Source organism: Ornithorhynchus anatinus, chromosome 1, assembly GCF_004115215.2.
Source record: "Ornithorhynchus anatinus isolate Pmale09 chromosome 1, mOrnAna1.pri.v4, whole genome shotgun sequence".
Taxonomy (NCBI): Eukaryota; Metazoa; Chordata; class Mammalia; order Monotremata; family Ornithorhynchidae; genus Ornithorhynchus; species Ornithorhynchus anatinus.
This window is the reverse complement of record NC_041728.1, coordinates 8,281,851-8,296,360: the sequence shown is the minus strand read 5'-3', so window position 1 is coordinate 8,296,360 and position 14,510 is coordinate 8,281,851. Positions and strand designations below refer to the sequence as shown.

The 14,510-nt window shown below is 42.3% G+C and overlaps 1 protein-coding gene across 1 annotated transcript in view; it reads right to left on the bottom strand.

Annotated features, from left to right (window-relative positions):
* Window positions 1-2,594: 2,594 nt before the first annotated feature.
* ST8SIA4 (ST8 alpha-N-acetyl-neuraminide alpha-2,8-sialyltransferase 4) overlaps window positions 2,595-14,510 on the bottom strand; it is a 132,231-nt gene continuing 120,315 nt past the window's right edge. The window contains exon 6 of the mRNA XM_029065222.2: window positions 2,595-6,918. Coding sequence (XP_028921055.1) covers window positions 6,636-6,918 — 283 coding nt within the window. The 3' untranslated portion in view covers window positions 2,595-6,635. The remainder of the gene's footprint in view (window positions 6,919-14,510) is intronic.

Here is a 14,510-nt window from a genome sequence, read left to right as displayed (position 1 = left end):
TCAGAAACAGTTATCTCAATCTCAAGAAATGATGGATGGATGGCTTGGTAATTTTTCTCAACAAACCATCCAGTTCCTAGAGACAATTTGTTTCAAAAGCAACAGGCGTTGGAAAAACATGACTGAATACTGTGTTATGGTGTCACTGCGTTAAAGAGAGAAGGAAAGAGGATGTGTATATTTTTTAGTGCAGAAACAGGAGGATGCATTTGAAGCCCCTCGGAATTAATACCACCGGACGTATTGGTCACCGTTTTACTCAACCCCAGGGTTCCACTGAAAGCCAGAAAAATCACTCGATCCAAGTGGAATAGGGGGGATTCTGAGCCACACTGGAGCCAAGGAAACATTCCTGGAAGAACATTTTGCCCAGATTCCAAGAGAATTTCTAATTAAGGTAAACAAATACGGATGTTTATCAGCTATTTAGGCATGGATAACTGCAAACTCTGTAGTAATAGAGGAGAACGAGTCCCTCTTTTTTCACTTTAATGATTCAGCCCCACAACCACTTAGTATCCAGCTAAGGATGGGTGAACAGATTCCATTAAACCAAGTCTTTTCTCCACCCACTTGAATCTCTGCCAGGTCCTCGAAGCCAAAATACATTTTACTGTAGACTGGGCGGCATGGATTCCTCTCGCCACCTGCAGTAGTAGGTGCTTCTCCTTGGAAAGAAAAGTTTAGCAATTATGTGGAATGTTCTCCTGTTTCTGATCTCTCCAGGAGATGGTTGGACTCTTCACTACCAAAGCAAAGTCGACTTGAATTCAGTTGTGCCAAGGAATCAATTAATGGTAGAGCCATATTGCCAAATGTGTCCCTCTTCCCCGCCTACAACCTCCACTCATGGGTTGAAAAATAGTTTAATTATTATTGCTAGGTGTGAGGGCAAGCAAACTTTACACAATACCCAAGAAGCAGCATGATGTAGCGGAAAGAGCACGGGGCCTCGGAGTCAACAGACTTGGATTCTAATTTAGGTTCTGCCATGTATCTGCTGTGTGACCTTGGTCAAATCACTTAACTTCTCTGTGCCTCAGTTTCCTGACCTGCAAAATGGGGATTCGATACTTGTTCTACTTCCTACTTAAACTGTGAGCCTCATATGGTACATGATTCACTCATATTCAGTCAATCGTATTTTTTGAGCACTTAAGGTGTGCAAAGAACTGTACTAAGAGTTTGGAAAGTACAATTCAGCAAGAAATAGAGACAATCCCTACCCAACAGTGGGCTCACAGTCTAGTACTTAGTACATACAAGCCCTTAATGTAATAAGTGCTTAACAAATATCACAGTTATTATTATCCCTGTCCAGTCGAAAGGAGAATATGGGGCCGATCATAGGTCTAACACAGTAGCAGCCTTGTGCCTTATGGTTTTGGTGTCTCAATATCAACATTTAAATCAGGTGATTTCCAGCGGTGAGTACAATATTTTTATTATTGTTATGTTATTTGTTTAGCATTTACTATGTGCTAGGCTCTGTTCTAAACGCCGGGGTAGATACAAAGCAAATCAAGGTGAACGTGGTCCCTGGCCCATGTTGGGCTCACAATTACTGGTGAACAACCATGGAAAGAGTAGCTCCCATTCAGGCAGAAAAGTAAAAACCAATTCTTGGGCTTGAGGTCACGGCTGTCCTGTTAGAGCCACTCATCCCAGAATGAATTATTCTCCATCAGACTCCCTCTTTTATTTGTCTCCTGCACGAGATTGTAATCTCCTAGAGGGCAGGGATCATTTCCACTTATGCTGTTCTACTCTCCCAAGCACTTAGTACAGGGCTAAGTGATCAGAAAACACAGATAATGGCTCTCCCCACCTTCAAAGCCTTACTGAAGGCAAATCTCCTCCAAGAGGTCTTCCCTGACTAAGCCCTCTTTTCCTTTTCTTCAGCTGCCTTCTGCGTCACTCTGACTTGCTCCTTCTATTCATCGGCCTCTCCCACCCCCACAGCACTTATGTACTGTCTATAATTTATTCATTCATATTAATGTCTGACTCCCCCTCTAACTTAACAAATATCATCGTTATCATTATTCTCTCCACCCCACACCCTGAAACCTGAGAGAGTAGTGGATGGAACACGGGCTTGGGAGTCAGAAGTTCATGGGTTCTAATCCCAGCTCTGCCTACTGTGTGCTGTATGGCCTTGTGCAAGTCACTTTACTTCTCTGGGCCTCAGTTACCTCATCTGTAAAATGGGGATTAAGACTGTGAGCCCCATGTGGGACAGGGACTGTGTCCAACCAGATTTGCTTGTCTCCACCTTAGTTTTTAGTACAGTGCCTGGCACATAGTAAGCACGTAACAAATAGCACATTATTATTATCATTATTGTTTATTATTAACAATAATAAAAATAAACCCAGTGGTCCATTTCCCAAAATGCCACCTGTATCTTTGAGAGTCGTGCTCAAACATGTGCTCGGCAAGGGTTACCCACAATTTCCTGCAGTTGACACTGCCTTTTCTCAGAATCTTAGGAGGTTTTTTTGAAGCCCAGAGAATTGATGCGTGACCTTTATAAAGAACTCCGATCGGCTAGATAGGGAGTCAAGGTGCCCCCGAATACAGTATAAGAGAAATCAGAAAACAGAAAAAAGGATTTAATTTTACACTTGTACAAATGATAAAACAATGAAATTTAAATGCTGTACATAAAATAATATTTAAAAACAGTGTCAAACAAGACAAACCTGGACAGAATACACCTTAATTCTTCAAACCTACAAATGGAATTGCGGGTGGCCAGCAGACAGAATAACTGGGCTGCACTGCTGTTCTCTGTAAACTTTTTCTCCTGTTCTACACATTTAAACACTTGTGCTTTTGTCTACACAAAGAAACAATACTCCAAAAAAAGTGTCATTTAAATGAGACTTAAAAAGCAAATCTATGATGGGAAAATGCCATTTTAAACAAGTGGACCATCTCAAGATTGATTTGTAAAAGATATTCCTGGGTTTTATCCAAAGTTTCTTCCTAATACATCTACACTTATCCTAACTTACCCATTCTGGAAAACATTTGGCAAGTAGATAGGGATCATGACAATGACGAAACTGTTCAAAGCTAAAACTGCAACATTCAATAATTTTACATATCTTCGACCCTGTTCCTTGGGTGGGTCTGAAATTCTGGCCTAAGAGCATCTGAGAGCTAGTCTTTAAAGGACCAAGTGGGAAATCATGTGCATTGATGACGAATTACCTCCAATGCAAACAAATCTCTTTGACCCCTGACTTCCCTTGCTCTGTCTTCTGAAGATGTAGTAAGAGGCAAGGCCTGTTGGAAGAACTCGGCTCAGCAGATTTCCTTTTCTAAGCTCCTAGGAAGAACTTTCCTTTAGTGATTGATATACACTTTCACACCGGGTATCACACTCTGTCCCGTCAGACCTGTCCTCTCCAGTCTGTTGGAATCGAATTCTGGGTTTCATTCACTCAGGATTCCCCTCAGAGAATTACAGGTCATTAAATCAGGGCACTGCTTCCTCGGTTTATGTTTACCCATGTTAGTTTTAGCCCTAGAGTGCCCGGGAACTAGAGGTGAGAGTGTACTGGGTGTATCTCTGGTCGACAGTCCCGAAACAGTCTTCTCGAGAGGAGTTCCCACGGCCCCCAACTTTCTCGGGCTAGTTTAAAGCCGGAACGTGGAAGTGGGTTGCAGCTGTGAAATATCTCCAACTGCCTCCAGAGACACTTAAGATACCACCTCCTTGAAGGTGGGGGTCATGTCTTTCATCTCCATTGTACCCAAGCGCTGGGTACAGTGCTCTGCACACGGTAGATGCTCATATAACGTCAACCATCGAGCGAAACATTTGGGAGCACTTTACTCGCCTGCGGTATTCTTTCTTGGAGCTAATTGTGAATGATTTCTCCTCTTCACGCTCCTCCTAAATTAGTCCTAAAACAGTGCGTAGACAGTGGAACTGGGAGAGGGAGCGGGGTAGCTGTTTGTTAGCATATGAACTGGTCTAGCATAGTGAGAGCTTTATGGACCTAGAACAGAATTAACACTGGAGAATTGCAAGCTCCCTGAGATGAACAGAAGCTGTTTCCTCCCACGCCGAAACCCTTTTTGATAGCTACTCTTTCGACGAGAGGATAATTTCAGTCGGGAAACAGATTCAGAGATCACACAGATTCTATGGAATAGTAAAGCGGGGGAAGAAGTCGTATGGTATTTAGTTCGTCATGCTCTCAGTCAGTAGGTCAGTCGTATTTATTGAGTGCTTACTGTGTGCGGAGCACTGTACTAAGCGCTTGGTAGAGTACAATAGAACTCGCAGATGGACATCAGCGTTCAGTGACACCAGTGCTTACTGACATGGGTGCTTATTAGAAGAAATAAATTTACATTGATCACTGCCCATCTGCTTTGAAGACCCCGTTCTTTCTCTGATCTTAAACTCTACCTTGAACCATTTAACATATCCTGCTCATTAAGTATTATAGTACAGTGCTCTGTACACAATATAAGTGTTCAATAAATATCATTGATTGGCTGACTGTGTTCGATAGTTCCCCAAATTCATTAATCTTCCGGGAGAATTTGCCCCAGAACTATACCATCCGAAGTGAGGTCCTGCTCTATGAATGGTTGTCTGATGGTGGCTACTCCAAATAGATCTTCAATATGCTGCTACCTTCCCCAGCTTTTCAATGTTGCTCAATAATTTCATCAACTTAGATGGATTTTTGGACTTGGGCCACCTCAATTTAGCTATGAACGACCCAGAATATTGCTCTTCAGCCCGTTTTCCCTTCTGATTATTAGATGAGATGGCCTTTATTGTTTCAAGTCTGCGACCCTCTTCCGAGCCACGGTTGTCATCAGACACGATTTTCAGGGAGGAAAGAGCTCAGATGTACAAGAGATCCATTTCCCTTGAAAAATACTTTTTTTCCTTGCCCACTCAAGACATGGGGACTGTCCAAATAGCAGCCCTCCTCCCAAATGGGAAGGGGACCCAAGCTGAGATCTGACCCCCCTCATTCTTGATTCCTGGCTTTGAACACCTCCCTGGCAGAATAGTAGTGGGTAATGCTTCTCTGCTCTCCTCTTCCAGAGGAGATTTTTTATGGCCTGGCTTGGGGAACCTGGATTTCACTACTAATTTGCCATGTCTGCCCTTAGGTTTCCCTCTTGGAAGAAAAGGCAGAGTGATCGGTGAAGGGATTCTTATTTGTCATTCCAGAGTAATACTTTAAAATGGAATTTGGCCTATATTACTTAAGCACAGAATTTGCTACCAAAAAATCATATATTGCCCAACCTATTAAAGTGTCTCATTTAATTTATGGTTTCAGTTGGCTTTCTTCTCATTCATTTCACCTTTACAAAAGCAAGATTACAACCGAATTGACCCGCTGAATATTCTAGGTGACTTTAGTTCCTTTGAAGTGTGAAATTCTGATGTGTAAATTCCTTTTCAACTTGCTTCCCCAAACGACCCTCCTCTGCTAGGAAATGAACACTCTCCAGAGAGTCTATTATCTCTTTTACTAAACACAAAATTGAAAAACCCCTTAAACATCGAACCAATCTCCGCATTCAAATAGAAAGAGAAATTTTAAACCACCAGTCCAAGTTTCAGTTCAAGACCTCTTAAAGCCCGAATGTGTCAGCCGAGTCTTAGTAAATTCAAAGTTGAGAGATGCTGTTTTTTATTCCAACCAAAATTTAACAAAATACTAGTTTTTGGAACTAAAATAAATCTCTCAGGGACTACTTTCAACCGGGCAGTCAAACATCACATTACCAAAAGGACATATCACTTCAGTGGAGAGAGAAAAGTTTCTTGTGTTAAAAAAAGCAAAAACAAAAAACAGTGTAATCTTTGGTACCAAAAATAAGGGCACCTTTTCATTCACTTTTCACTTTCCTTGATGGCATGGAACAGATAGATCTTTCTTAAAGAAAGGCTCCAGGTGACTGAATCCCATCATTTAGTGGGCAATTTACCACATCATCCAAAAATACTTTGGCGATGTCCTCTTGTGCATTATGAGAGATGTTTGAATGACTTTTTTTCCCAGATATGAACATCAAAAGCGATTCTTTGATCATTTACGTGTTCCTGTTCATATTTCCAATCCCCAGACCAAATAGAAACCAAAAGACAGCAATAACAAAAATCGAAACATGAGGTTATAATATAAGATCAGACACCATCTCCTGACTGAAGGCATTTGCTTGAGTTGTTCGATCTTATGCATTCTGTTGCTTAAACTCTTTCCGTCGTGGGTTTTCCGGACAACAGTGATTTGATCGCCCACAAGGAAACCAGTTTCTTCTCGGACTCCCCTCCGAACGATTGGTTGTAGGTGTGGAGTTCCAGAGGAATACATCGGCTTCTCTCTATGGCGAATTTCTGTCGGGTCTTGTAAACACTACTGATTATACATTCAAGCTGGGTTCTTAAACTGGCAATTCCTCGCAGTCAGAAATGCCTACGTTTACAAGTAGGTCATCGGCTGATAGTAGATTTCTCGTCAACTTCCTCTTTTTTGTCCCCCAGTGACTTAACGGGTAAGGGAATCTTTCCTCTTTTGGAATCCCACTTCCATTCCAACAACTGGAGGGTTAAGTTGTGTCGGGGAGGAGCCTTTCGGATGGACTTATTGCTGTTCGCATTTTCCTGTTGTTAATCTGAGCGCTCCTTTGTTGTGCAACACGTTTAATGTTTTAAACTCCAGTGGCATCCGATGGGGGCTGGCGTTGGAAAAGTACCTGTATTTGAGGTCGTCATAGTAATGGTATTTGACTGCTTTCCCATTTAAATCCTTCGGGAAGGGCCAGAATCCGTACAAGTGAATTTCGTCACAGAATCTTGTGGCCAGGGTGTACATGAGGAGGCCTGTGCTGGGTCTTTTGATGTGAACCCTGTTGGTCAGCCAGTAACTGGAAAAGAAAAACCAGAAGAAAAGAAATTAGAGAATAGGCAGAACCATTCATCCTGAACAAGTCGGCGGCACAGATAAAATAATAATAATGATAATCATTGTGGTATCTGCTCAGCGCTTACTATGTGCCAGGCACCGTACTAAGTGCTGAGGCAGATACAAGGAGACTGGGTTGGACAGAGTCTCTGTTCCACACTGGGCTCACAGTCTTAATCCCTATTTTACAGACGAGGGAATTTAGACACAGTTAAATGAGTTGTCCAAAGTCACACAGAAGAGACCAGCGTCGGAGCCGGGATTGGAACCCGGGACCTTCTGACCCAGGCCCATGCTCTATCCACCAGGCCACGCTGCTTATAAACAAAATGAAAAGTTTTTGCTCAACAGATACATTTGAAAAACATAAACCTTTACTCAAGGACTTCATCTGTCCTTCGCACGATCAAGGATGTATTTTATAAACATTGTCTCCTCTTTGTTTTCCCCTAATTTTTATTACTCTTTGGGAAAAATAGGGTCAAAAGACCTAACTCTAAGCAATGTGGTTATACAAGCCGAAGTTCCAGTTGGACCGAGGGGAGTGAAGTGGGTAGAAGCTGGACCAAACCCTCGTTTCCCAGGGGAAGTCTCATTTCCCAAGGGGAAATCATCTTTCCCCTCTTCAATCAGGCTCAAACATGGAGAAGATTTGATGAGATGAGAAGCAGCATGGCTTAGTGGAAAGTGAGAATCAGAAGACCTGGGTTTTAATCCCAGCTCTGCCACCTGCTGACCATATGATCTCGGGCAAGGCATTTAACTTCTCTGTGCCTCAGTTTCCTCATCTGTAAAATAGGGATTAAATGTCTGTTCCCCCACTCCAATAGACAGCGAGCCTCATATAGATCAGAGTCTGTGTCTGATCTGATTGTTTTATATCTTCCTCAGCACTTAGTACGATGCTAGACATGGTAAGTACCCGACAAAATTATTGTTATTATTATTATTACTATCATTATGTTTCCTTGACCAGGGGTGGAGAGAAAGAGAATTACTGGGCAAAGTAGAATCACTATAATGGAAAAAAAAGAAACGGTGGAAGAAAGTTGGCCCGAAACCACAACATTTATCTGTATAATGTTTGACATTTTGATAAGCTCTTAGTACAGTAGTGTTGTGCACAAGGTAAGCCCTCAATAAATACCATTGATTGATAGGTGGGTAGGGGCTGTCAGTTACGGAGCCACCTTGCCTGTCACATACTTGCACAGATGGATAAAATTAACTGTCAGGAGCAGGTCGTAGAATATGAAGAGGGGTGGGTGTGTTTGTGTGTTTGTGTGTACAGAACAATCAGAATGACAGCTCACAAATAATGAGAATGATACAAGAAAAAAAACAGAATCTTTTGGAAACCACTAGATATTACTGCAGTGATTTTTATCACTCATCTGATTGTCTATCACCCTGTTTAGATGCTCAGTGAGTCCACAAGTTTGAAAGATATCACCATTATCATCATTTTCAAAAAGAATGGCAAGACAGATGAGGTGAGACTATTGTGAAACAGTGTCTTGCACGTAGTAAGCATTTAACAGATACCATTTAAAAACAAAAACAAAAAGTACTGTTGCTCTCCTTTGCTGACGAGCTTATCTAGGGCCCTCCTCAACTAGCTACTGAAAAATATTAACTCAGAATTCCATTTATTCAGTGCTTACTGTATGCAGAGCACTGTACTGGGTTCTAATCCCGGCTCCACCACTTGTCAGCTGTGTGACTTTGGGCAAGTCACTTCACATCTCTGTGCCTCAGTTCCCCCATCTGTAAAATGGGGATTTTAAGACTGGGAGCCCCACGTGGGACAACCTGATCATCTTGTATCCCCCCAGCACTTAGAACAGTGCTTGGCACATAGTAAGCGCTTAATAAATACCAGCATTATTATTACTAAGTATTTGGGAGAGTACAAAACAACAATAAACCACCACGCTCCCTGCTCACAATGTGTTACGTGCTCATCTCCATATTGAAATGATCCTTTCTCACTCATGATGTCTGATTCCTGAGTTCGTTGAGCCCTTATGCCTTTTCCTCCTAGATGGCATCCAGGAACCTGGATCAATATTGATTTGGTGATCGGGTCTGGGGACTTGACAGAGTGTTAGACTAGAAAGCAGAGAGGAATTTTGGGATCTTTTGCTAGTTGGAAAAGTTTACCTGTACTAAACAAGAAAGCGCTCAATAAATATGATTGCTAGGTAAAAGAAAAAAACAAAAACCCAAAACAGGCATGAGGGCAAAAGCCAAATGGGCACAGATGGACTCCATAGGCCTTTCCAGAATAATCCATCATATTTATTGAGCGCTTACTTTTTTATGGTATTTGTTAAGCGCTTACTGTGTGTCAGGCACTGTACTAAGAGTTGGGGTAGAATCAAGCTAATCAGGGTTGGACCCTCTCCCTATCCCACAAGGGGCTCAAAGTAATAATCCTCATTTTACAGATGAGGAAACTGAGGCACAGAGAAGTGAGGTGACTTGCCCAAGGTAACACAGCAGACAAGAGGTGGAGCCTGGATTAGAACCCAGGCCCTTCTGACTCTCAGGCCCATGGTCTATCCACCAGGCCATGCTGCTTACTGTGGGCAGAGCACAGTACTGAGCGCTAGGAAGAGTACAATATAACAGAGTTGGTAGACACATTCCCTGCCCATAGTGAATTTATTAGAGAGATAATAAGAAAAAATAATTGTGGAATTGGTTCAGTGCTTATTATAGGCCAAACCCTGTACTAAGCACTTGGGTAGATACAAGATATTCAGGTCAGAGGTAGTAGATGTTCAATAAATCCATTTGACTGATAAGGCTCAGCTCCAGACTGTAAGCTCACTGTGGGCAGGGAATGTAATAATAATAATGATAATGTTGGTATTTGTTAAGCGCTTACTATGTGCAGGGCACTGTTCTAAGCGCTGGGGTAGATACAGGGTAATCAGGTTGTCCCACGTGAGGCTTACAGTTAATCCTCAGTTTACAGATGAGGGAACTGAGGCACAGAGAAGTGAAGTGACTTGCCCACAGTCACACAGCTGACAAGTGGCAGAGCCGGGAGTCGAATTCATGACCTCTGACTCCGAAGCCCAGGCTCTTTCCACTGAGCCACGCTGCTTCCCCAACTCTGTTATATCGTACTCACCCAAGCGCTTAGTACAGTGCTCTGCAAACAGTAAGTGCTCAATAAATACACTTGGCTGAGTGATTAGGCCTAGTTTGGAAATTCCATGGCATGTAATTCTACACTATAATATTATACTCTACTACTATTACTATAATTCTATAACCCTAAGATCATTACAGACTCCACAAGGTCTCACAGCGCATGGCATGATGGATAGAGCACAGGCCTGGAAGTCAGAAGGTCATGGGTTCTAATCCTGGCTCTGTCACTTGTTTCCTCTGTTACCTTGGGCAAGTCACTTCAATTCTCTGTGCCTCAGTTCCCCCATCTGTAAAACAGGGATTGGGAAACTGTGAGCCCCATGTGGGACAGGGACTGTGTCCAACCTGATTTGCTTGTACCCACCCCAGCAGTTAGTACAGTGCCTGGCACATAATAAGCGCTTATCGGATACCATAATTATTACAGCAGAATGATCTAAATGGTCAATAACTGCAGGGAGTAATGTCAGTGACACACATTAAGACCAAATGTACACAAACTAGAGATACTCCTCATAGGCTTTGCCATTTAGCTTATTCTATTCATTTCAATTTTTAAAAAATGAATTCTCCGGTCTGATGCTTATGAGCACATATACATAATCGAGCCACTAATTCATGTCAATAATATCCAGTAATATTTCAGAAGTGTCTACTAATTTCAGGCTCATAATGTAAGCATTTGGGAAAACCATCTCATAAAATGAGGTCTGGCATCATAAAAATGAACAAGATGTTTGACAGGGTATAAAGAATTTTCCAGTTGAGGCAGATTAAAAAAGCAGCCAGGTCATCCCATTCTCAGATTTTCCCGAGAGAATCAGACAAAATAACATTCTAGCTAAATCCTAAGAATGGCTTTTAGGCAAAGATCAACATTCTCGAGCTGATCATCTCAGGAAATCATAATGGATGGGTTTCCAAAATAAAGATTTGCTTAATTTGCTCAGTGAGCAATTGAAATTCTTAAAAGGACTCAACCTTTTTGGGTTTTTGAGTAGATCTTCCTGCATCTGAAACTGGGATTCTAATTCACTGAAAACAATTTTACCTTTTGATTATTCAGCGGCTCCTAGCTTCAGCCAGGTGCTTTGGAAACAGAGCTTTTAATGGCTTCAGAAATGTGCCACTCAGTTTCTGGGCTAGTTGGATAGTGCCCTAGTAAATCAGAATCTTGGGCATTTTCCAAAGTTCACGTAGTTATGCTTGATAGGTGATGGTGATCATCAGAATTGCCATCCTTTTTGTCATTATCCTCATCAACAACAGTGGTCTCTGATTCAGAGCTCTGGTGTGTTTCCAAAACCTCCTCCTGGGTACCTCTTCCCCCCCAATTCACCATCTTGCCCTTGATTTAAATGGCATTTGTTAAGCACTTACTATGTGCCAAGCACTGTTCTAAGTGCCGGGGTAGATATAAGTCAAAAAAGTTGGACAAAATCCCTCTCCCACATGGGGTTCACAGTCTAAGTAGAAAAGAGAAGGGGTATTTAATCCCCATTTTACACTTGAGGAAACTGCGGCCCAGAGAAGTTAAATGACTTGCCCTAGGCCACACAGTAAGCAATTTCCCGAGCCAGGATTAGAATCCGGGTCGTCCGACTCCCAGGTCCACTAGGTCATGCTGCTTCACAAGACCATACTGCTTCTCTTGTCCTGGAGACATTCTGACAGTTCAGAATGAGAAGCAGCGTGGCCTAGTGCTTGGAAGAGTTGGTAGACAGACACATTCCCTGTCCACGAGGAGCTTAAACTCTAGAGGGGGAGACAAGACATTGAAATTATGGCTATGTACATAAATAAGTGCAGTGGAGCTGAATATCAAGTGCTTAAAGGGTACAAGTCCAAGTGCTTAGGGAAGCAGCACGGCGTAGTAGGGAAGTAGCATGGCGGAGTGGATAGAGCAAGGGCCTGGGAGTCAGAAGATCATAGGTTCTAAACACGGCTCCGCCACTTCTCTGCCGTGTGACCTTAGGCAAGTCACTTTGCTTCTCTGTGCCTCAGTTGCCTCATCTGTTAAAGGGGGAATAAGACTGTGGACCCCAGGTGGGACAGGGACTGTGTCCAACGTGATTTGGGTGCATCCACCCCAGCGCTTAATACAGTGCTCTGCACACCATAAGCGCTCAATAAATACGATTGAATGAATTATTATTATTTAGTGTGACCCAGAAGGGAGAGGGAGTAGGGGAAATGAGGCTTTAACTTACAGTTCAGCAAGACTTTTCCTTTGGTGAGAAAGATTAATTCTTATGAAATGTTTCAGACTCAATAACCTTAGAGTTAATTTAAAACACGCTTACCAATTTTCCCTTAAATGGAGAAAGTCTAAGCAACTGCCTACCTACTATTCGGTTCATTTTACGCTCAAGACATTTTACCCGGTCGTTTCTCTGACCCATAGCCTCTGTCCTTTTCCAAACAACCAATCAATCAATGGTATTTATTGAACATTTACTACATGCAGAGCATTGTAATAAGTACTTGGGAGAGTACAATATGACAGAATTTGGGACACGTTCCTTGACCATAATGAGCTCACAGTCTAGTGCCCAGACGCAGGAGTCTCAAGAAGCAGCACTTTAGTTGATAAGGAGGGCCAGCTCTTGTCATTTGTTTTATCTAATGGGGCAGGGTTGCCAACCTATAGTGTCTTTTGCAAGTATCAGAAGCTTCTCTTTGCAACACCACTAACTGTAATAATAATACTAGGAAGAATTGTTACAGAGAGGGGCTTGGGTCTCTATACTATACCTGGCCTCCCGATTCCAGTCCATATTTCCAACCTCTTCCACTTAAAGAAAATACAAAATCAAGTAGCTCGATCATTTGGGGACACTTTCTTCTGCTTCCCTATTACCCACACCCTTCATCTTTCTTCTTCCCTTTGGGTTGCATCGCTTCTCCACAACAAACTCCCTCTCCCTCTAGATTAGAAATTCCTCCAGGGAAGGAATGATTTCTGCTAACTCTATTGAGCTCTCGCAATTTACACCAGCACAACAAAAAGACAACCTTTTTGAGTGTCCAACATGGCTAAGGCTGCGGGCCTGTATTGGTCTTTCGGCCACAAAAATATAATAGTGGTATTTGTTAAACGCTTAGTATGTGTCGAACACTGTACTAAGCCTGGGGTAGATACTAGCTAATCAGGTCCCACATGGGGCTCACAGACTAAATAGGAGGGAGAACAGGGATTGAGTTTCCATTATGAAGATGAGGGAACTGGGGAACAGAGAGGTTGAGTGACTTGCTCAAGGGCACACAATGGACAAGGGGCAGTGTGGGGAATAGAACCCAGATCCTCTGACTCCCGGGCCTGTGCTTTTTCCTCTAGGTCGTGCTGCTGCAAAATGAATTTCACTCTTACGTGTGTCTTCTTTGAATATAAAGGGCGACTATATATGTATATATATATATATATATATATATATATATATATATATATATACATATATAGTCGCCCTTTATATATATATATATACACATTTTTATATACACATATATATACACATGTTTATATACTATGTATATATGATATATATACAAATACACGTTCTCCTAAGCCTTAGTATAGTACTGTGCCAGATTATGTTATCAATTTAAAAGAAGGACTTGAGTTCTAATCCCAGCTCCACCACCTGTCTACTCTGTGACTTAAGACAAGCCACTTCACTTCTCTGGGCCTCAGTTCCCTCATCTATAAAAAGGGGATTAAGACTACGAGTCCCACCTGGGATCTGGACTGTGTCAACCTGATTAGCTCGTTTCTACCCCAGCGCTTAGCACAGTGCCTGGCAAATAGTAAGCGTTTAACAAATATGATTAAATAAATGATTAAAGAAATAAATAATGTAAATACTATTGACTGAATGGTTGGTGGGAAAGAAAGAAACTCATTGGGTTGCCTGCTTGTTTCACTGACTTAGGTCAGGTTGGGGATAAATGAAGCAAATATGCAATTCACCTGAGCCACTATAGGAGAGGAAGGTTAAAGGAAGAAGAATCCTTCAGTGGATCCTGTCTTCCACTGTATTTCCAGTCATTAAAAATTGACTGACTGAAGCAACACTCTCCCAAATCCTTTAAGCATCAGTCTCACCTGAAGTAACACAGAAGTAGCGTAGCCTTATGAAAGCAGCATGACCTAGTGGAAAGAGTACAGGCCTGGGAGTCAGAGGACCGGGGTTCTAATCCCGACTCCCCCACCTGCCTGCTGTGGCACCTCAGGCAAGTCATTTCACTTCTCTGTGCCTCAATTCCCTCATCTACAAAATGGAGATTCAATGCTTGAGCTCCCTCCTACTTGGAATGTGGATTGCAAAGTTATCACCAAGCAAGCTTTCGCTCTAAGTCACCCCATTCCTAATTGTTGAATGTCACATCATT